The 5,195-nt window shown below is 29.2% G+C and overlaps 1 protein-coding gene across 1 annotated transcript; it reads right to left on the bottom strand.

Moving 5' to 3' along the window:
- Positions 1-387: 387 nt before the first annotated feature.
- Positions 388-1,458, bottom strand: LOC137654159 (uncharacterized). Its single transcript, XM_068387798.1, has one exon. It carries the CDS (start codon positions 1,456-1,458, stop codon positions 388-390), a length of 1,071 nt encoding a protein of 356 aa, XP_068243899.1.
- Between the last annotated feature and the right edge of the window lie 3,737 nt (positions 1,459-5,195).

The raw sequence follows: 5,195 nt of genomic DNA, 5'->3' as shown, positions 1-5,195 counted from the left end.
TTTCTGTTTAGTTTATTAAGTAAAATTTTTATAAATTCAATTTTAAATTTAATGGGCATATTTTTGTAAAATGATTGGTGTTTCGAAAGTTCTGGGAAAATATTCCAATGATTCATTGGATTTAATGTTATAATATGAATGGGTAAAATACTCGGGGGGTATACTTTCATATCAATAGATACATAATTTATGGGAATTTTTAGGAGGAATCTGGCCTTAAATTTTGTTATTTTATTATCATTACCCAATTTCTTATAAGATAAACAAGGACCTGTCATTTCCATATTAAATGTATTTAATAAGAAAACGCAAATTCTTAAATATAATAATAAAATAGATATTAATATATAATTATTAAAAAAAACTTTATTAATATAATCTTTATGATTATTCCGGGTTCATTATAATGCCCATATTAACCACCATTCCATCTTTTGTTAAAATGCCATATAAAAAGGGCCTATTTATCTCGGTTATAATTTTATTGTTAATACTATCATAACAATATAAAGCAGAGACAGAAGAACTTGAAACTCCACGGACATTTACTGTTATTTCATAGCTCGTAGTTAACAGAATATTTTGACATTTAAAATCTTTGTTTTTTAAAATGTTTGAAATGTCTCGGTCATCATCAAATAAACGTGATAGGTTCCACGTTGCTCCTGGACCAGCAAACGAAAATGCTTTATCTAAATTCATAGAGTTATATTTTACTTTGAATGTTGGTAGAATTAATTTAGTAGAAATGTTTTCGTTAAAAGTATGATGTAATGATCCCCAATCGATTTTTTCGTTTAATTCTATTAATTCATCAAATGAAGCAATCTTATTCGGAATAACAACAACTAAATAGTCACCACCATCAAGATGCATTTGATATATATCAGCCCCATCGTCACGTAACATGAGACTTGTGGGCAGTTCTGAATAATCCCCGCCAATTACGCTTACCATAATTTGTTTATTTGGGTTTATGAAAAACTCTCCGCTTCCATAATCTTCAAAGTGTTCTTTCCAAATATCATCCAATTTTGTAACACCCGAAATATAAAGTTTTACGTCATTTCCTATTGTTGGATCCATAACATTATTCATGCGGGTTTTATCAAAAAAAAATTTATTAATGCGGCGTATGGCTTTTGATGATTCTGATAGGCTTGTTGTTATATAATTATCTGATGATGGTATGCCCAATTTTTCCCCTCTTGCATATATTCCCACAGCAACTTTAACTTTAGAGTCTGCTGGTGGTCGCTGATTAATAGCATTTAATAACTTTGGACTATTAATATATTGGGCAGTAACACCACTAGCACCATTTACTAATGGCGCTAGAGTTTCAATGATACCATGAACACCGATACCAACATTTCCGTTATTGGATTCTCTTTCTATTTTAGCAATGACAGAAAACAAAGCAGAACACAAGTTATTGTGGTTTTTATATAGTCCCATTTTTTGGTGATAAATTGAATAATCTCCTTTTCTATTTTTTTATTATTTGTTTTGTCGGTTGGCTAACTTGTTTACTTATACGTTGAACTAAAGTAGTATTTCAAGTGTGTGCATATTTTATATAAATCAAGAAGTACTTAATTTTTAAATTATATTTAAATATTCACTATAGACAATAGATAAAATTATTATTATTATTATATCAAATATTATTTCCCAATATTAAAAAAGAAAGCAAAAATGAACAATGATAATATTGGTGAAAATGAAACTTATACTACGCCATGTTTTTGGGGGGATATTCAATTTTTAAATAATTTATCAAATTATCTAAATGCGTCTAATATAAAACAAATTTGCGAAAATTATAACAAACCATATGCAATGAATAATTTTAATCCAAGAACTGGGCGTATTCGTATTGGAATGCCAATCACTAGGCCGAGAAAAATATCAAGAGAGGGTAGTTTAAAAAATTACAAATCAATAATTTTAAAATTCTGTCGCTACAAATTACATCATTATGGAAAAGAATCTCTGATATCACCAGAAATGATTGAAAAATATGTTGACGATCATTTAAATAATGGAATAAAACAGTACCAAACTATAGCAACTGAAATTCGCGTTCTTAATAAGAATATTATCGTCCCAACAACGGGCCAAGAAATGGCAAAACCAACACCTAAATTTTTATGGGGAAAAAATAAGTATACAGCATGCAACAGTACCATTTCCAATAAACCCCAATTTACGCATGGAGAAATTGCTTTATGTATGTTAAGATTATATAAAACTTGTCCCAATAGAGATCACGTACACAAAGCTTTTTTAATATATTATTCTGGATTAAGATCAGCAGAAGCAGATTCTTTAACATTTAGAGATATAGCACAAGGATATTCAAAAGATATGATTATCATACCAGTTAGAAAAGGAAAAGGACGTCAAATGAGAAATGTTGTTTTATTTCAAGGTGCTCCAATTTTATATTACAAAAAACATTTAATCCCATATTTGGCGTTAAAGATTAAAAAGTTGCTAATAGATAACCCAAATAAAGAATCTAAAGATTTTCTAGACACAAAAATATTTGCCGGTTCAAATTATCCAGCATGTAGAAAGGCATTTCGTAAATGTTTGCAGTGGGCGGTCGATAAATTATTTGTCGAACGAGACCAAGATAACTCTGACGAAGATGATAACAATATTAATAATGACGAAGAAGAAGAAGAAGAAGAAGAAGAAGAAGAAGAAGAAGAAGAAGAAGAAAATAACATAAAAGGGGCAGGGTTACATTCTTTAAGAGCAGATTGGTCAACGCGAACATTAACTTTATTATGTTCGATAAACAAAAATCCATATATCGCTGCAAATATGACTGCACGCTTATTGGGACATAGATCCATTAAGTTACTTAATAAACATTATTTAAATCAAGGAAATAGCCTGAATCCCGAAAAGAACCACATTCAATTAATTTTAGAAAAATTTAAAAATTACGTTACAGAAGGCACCGAAAAGATGGTGACTGACGAAAATTATTCTCTGTCTGACAAACCCATCAAAATATTATTCGGTGGTATCAAGTATGGAAATATTGTTAAAGAAATACAAAGAAATAGAAAAAGGAAAAGAATTGGAAATTTAGTAGCGCTAAGTAAAGTAAAAGATGAGTGTTTTATTCTTCGTGAGACAGAGAAAGAAAATTATTGTTATGATGATAACATAAATATAATAGATGATAATGGTGATGATGAGTATGATGATGATAATAATAAAAATATTAATAATGATGATATAAAATTTACGAACGAAGAAGACTATTATACCATTAACAATTACGCCAACGATGAGTTATTATTTTCTGGTGAAGATACAGAAAATCTAATTTATATTTAGCTTAAACTATTTTCGAAAATATTTCCATGCTTGATACTAATGATAATAATATTAAATATAATATAACATTACGATTCACCGCTATAATTTGATGTTTTGGGTGTGGTATTAATAGTAAAAGTAGTAGTAGTAGTAGTAGTAAGTTTGAAATGAATACTAATCCTAATCCTAATGATATAGTATGGCCCCTAAGCTTTAATGGCCAACGGAATGTGGATATTTCTAGTGATAGTGGATTTTTTTTTCACGTGTTATATCGAGACGATGATCATTTGAAAATAAGATTATTATATCGTGCATTTTGGCTTTTTCCTATGTTTGAAATATTAAATTTGGGCTCCACAACCTGGAAAGAATTTATTGATAACGATAAGATTATTGATATAGATTTAAAAGATAATTCTTTGCCTTTCCCCTATGTATTATTATTTGCCATTGATGCTAATATTCGATGGGGCGTTTATTCTAAACAGCGAGAAAATAATATTAGAATTAATGGCAATATCAGCAATATTCCAAAACTAGTGCCTTACGATTTTGTAGAAAAATTTTATAAACTAAAAGAAGAATCTGATAATGTAATTGTTTATACTGGATATTTTTGTACAAGAACGTGGGATGTTGTATGTAAAAAGTGTATATATTATACAATTAAACCAAACTGGGTTAGTAGTAGTGGGAGACACGAATTCACAGAATATTTTCACATGAGACGCATTGAAGATTTACCAATATTTAAGTGTTTTGGCAGAGATTTCCATATATGTTTTGGCACAGAAAAAAATTTCCATATACTTGCGTATATACTTAATTATTATCGTCATTATTATTGTAAATACTGTTTACGTCCTTGTTTTCATTTTATCACAGTATCACCTCATTTTCTCTTGGGTGAATTAAAGAAATTTTATATTCATCATAATAGTTTCACATATGTAGAACTTTGTTTTGGAAGATTATATTCAATCTTCTTGGAAGTTTGGCAAAAAGTACAGGCGCCGATGGTTGATGCTATAGTAACCAACAATTTAACTCATGAAATATTTACAAACAATCTTGTTCCAAATACATAAATTTGTTTTTCTTTTTTTTGTATATATTTGATGAAGAAAGACTTTATTTTCCATTGTTGTTATTGGTGAACTTAATATTTAGAATAAATAGATAATAGAAGAATAAAGAATCTAATATTTTTAATTTTAAAGTTTCTTTATCCAATATTGACATTAAAGTTATTGTTACTCTGCTCTTGTTATAAAAAAATTTCCTTCTGTTTTTTTTTATTTTGTTTTGTAGTTTTTTTTTCCTAAAAAGGAATGAATGAAGTTCCCATGAATCAGCATTCAATTGTTCCTACATTTTCTTGTATGTTGGGCCGTAGTAAAATAAGGGGTTTGATGGATTCAGGTTGCCAAATTAATTTCATTTATACGCCTGCTTTAGAAGGTCGGCGTTTCAAAGTTGTTCGTGATAATGTTAACTTATATCTCCGTGGAATGACTGGATCAAAACTCTGTCGTACAAAGATAGTTCAAATTTATGTTAAGATTGGGAAAACAGTGCATGATATACAAGCTTTTTGTCACCCAGATTTAGATTTAGATTCATCGGAAATACCCGGTCTTGGTAAAGTTGTTAAAAGTTTTAGAAATTATGGTTATGAGCTTTTAGATGAGTTTCTTGATGAGGATAAAGAAGACATATCAAACATTCAGTTTATCCTGGGTGCAAATTCAGCGCATTGTCTCTTGGAAATGGTGGTTAGTTTTGGTCATCGTGGTCAGTGTGTGTACTATGAAACAAAATTTGGCATTATGTTAATAGGAAACATTGAA

This window comes from Palaemon carinicauda, chromosome 15, assembly GCF_036898095.1.
Source record: "Palaemon carinicauda isolate YSFRI2023 chromosome 15, ASM3689809v2, whole genome shotgun sequence".
Lineage (NCBI taxonomy): Eukaryota > Metazoa > Arthropoda > Malacostraca > Decapoda > Palaemonidae > Palaemon > Palaemon carinicauda.
This window is presented reverse-complemented; position numbering and strand designations above follow the sequence as displayed.

What these genes read in the sequence shown, in the direction of transcription:
- LOC137654159 (XM_068387798.1), bottom strand. Translation starts at nt 1,458, where the DNA reads ATGGGACTATATAAAAACCACAATAACTTGTGTTCTGCTTTGTTTTCT.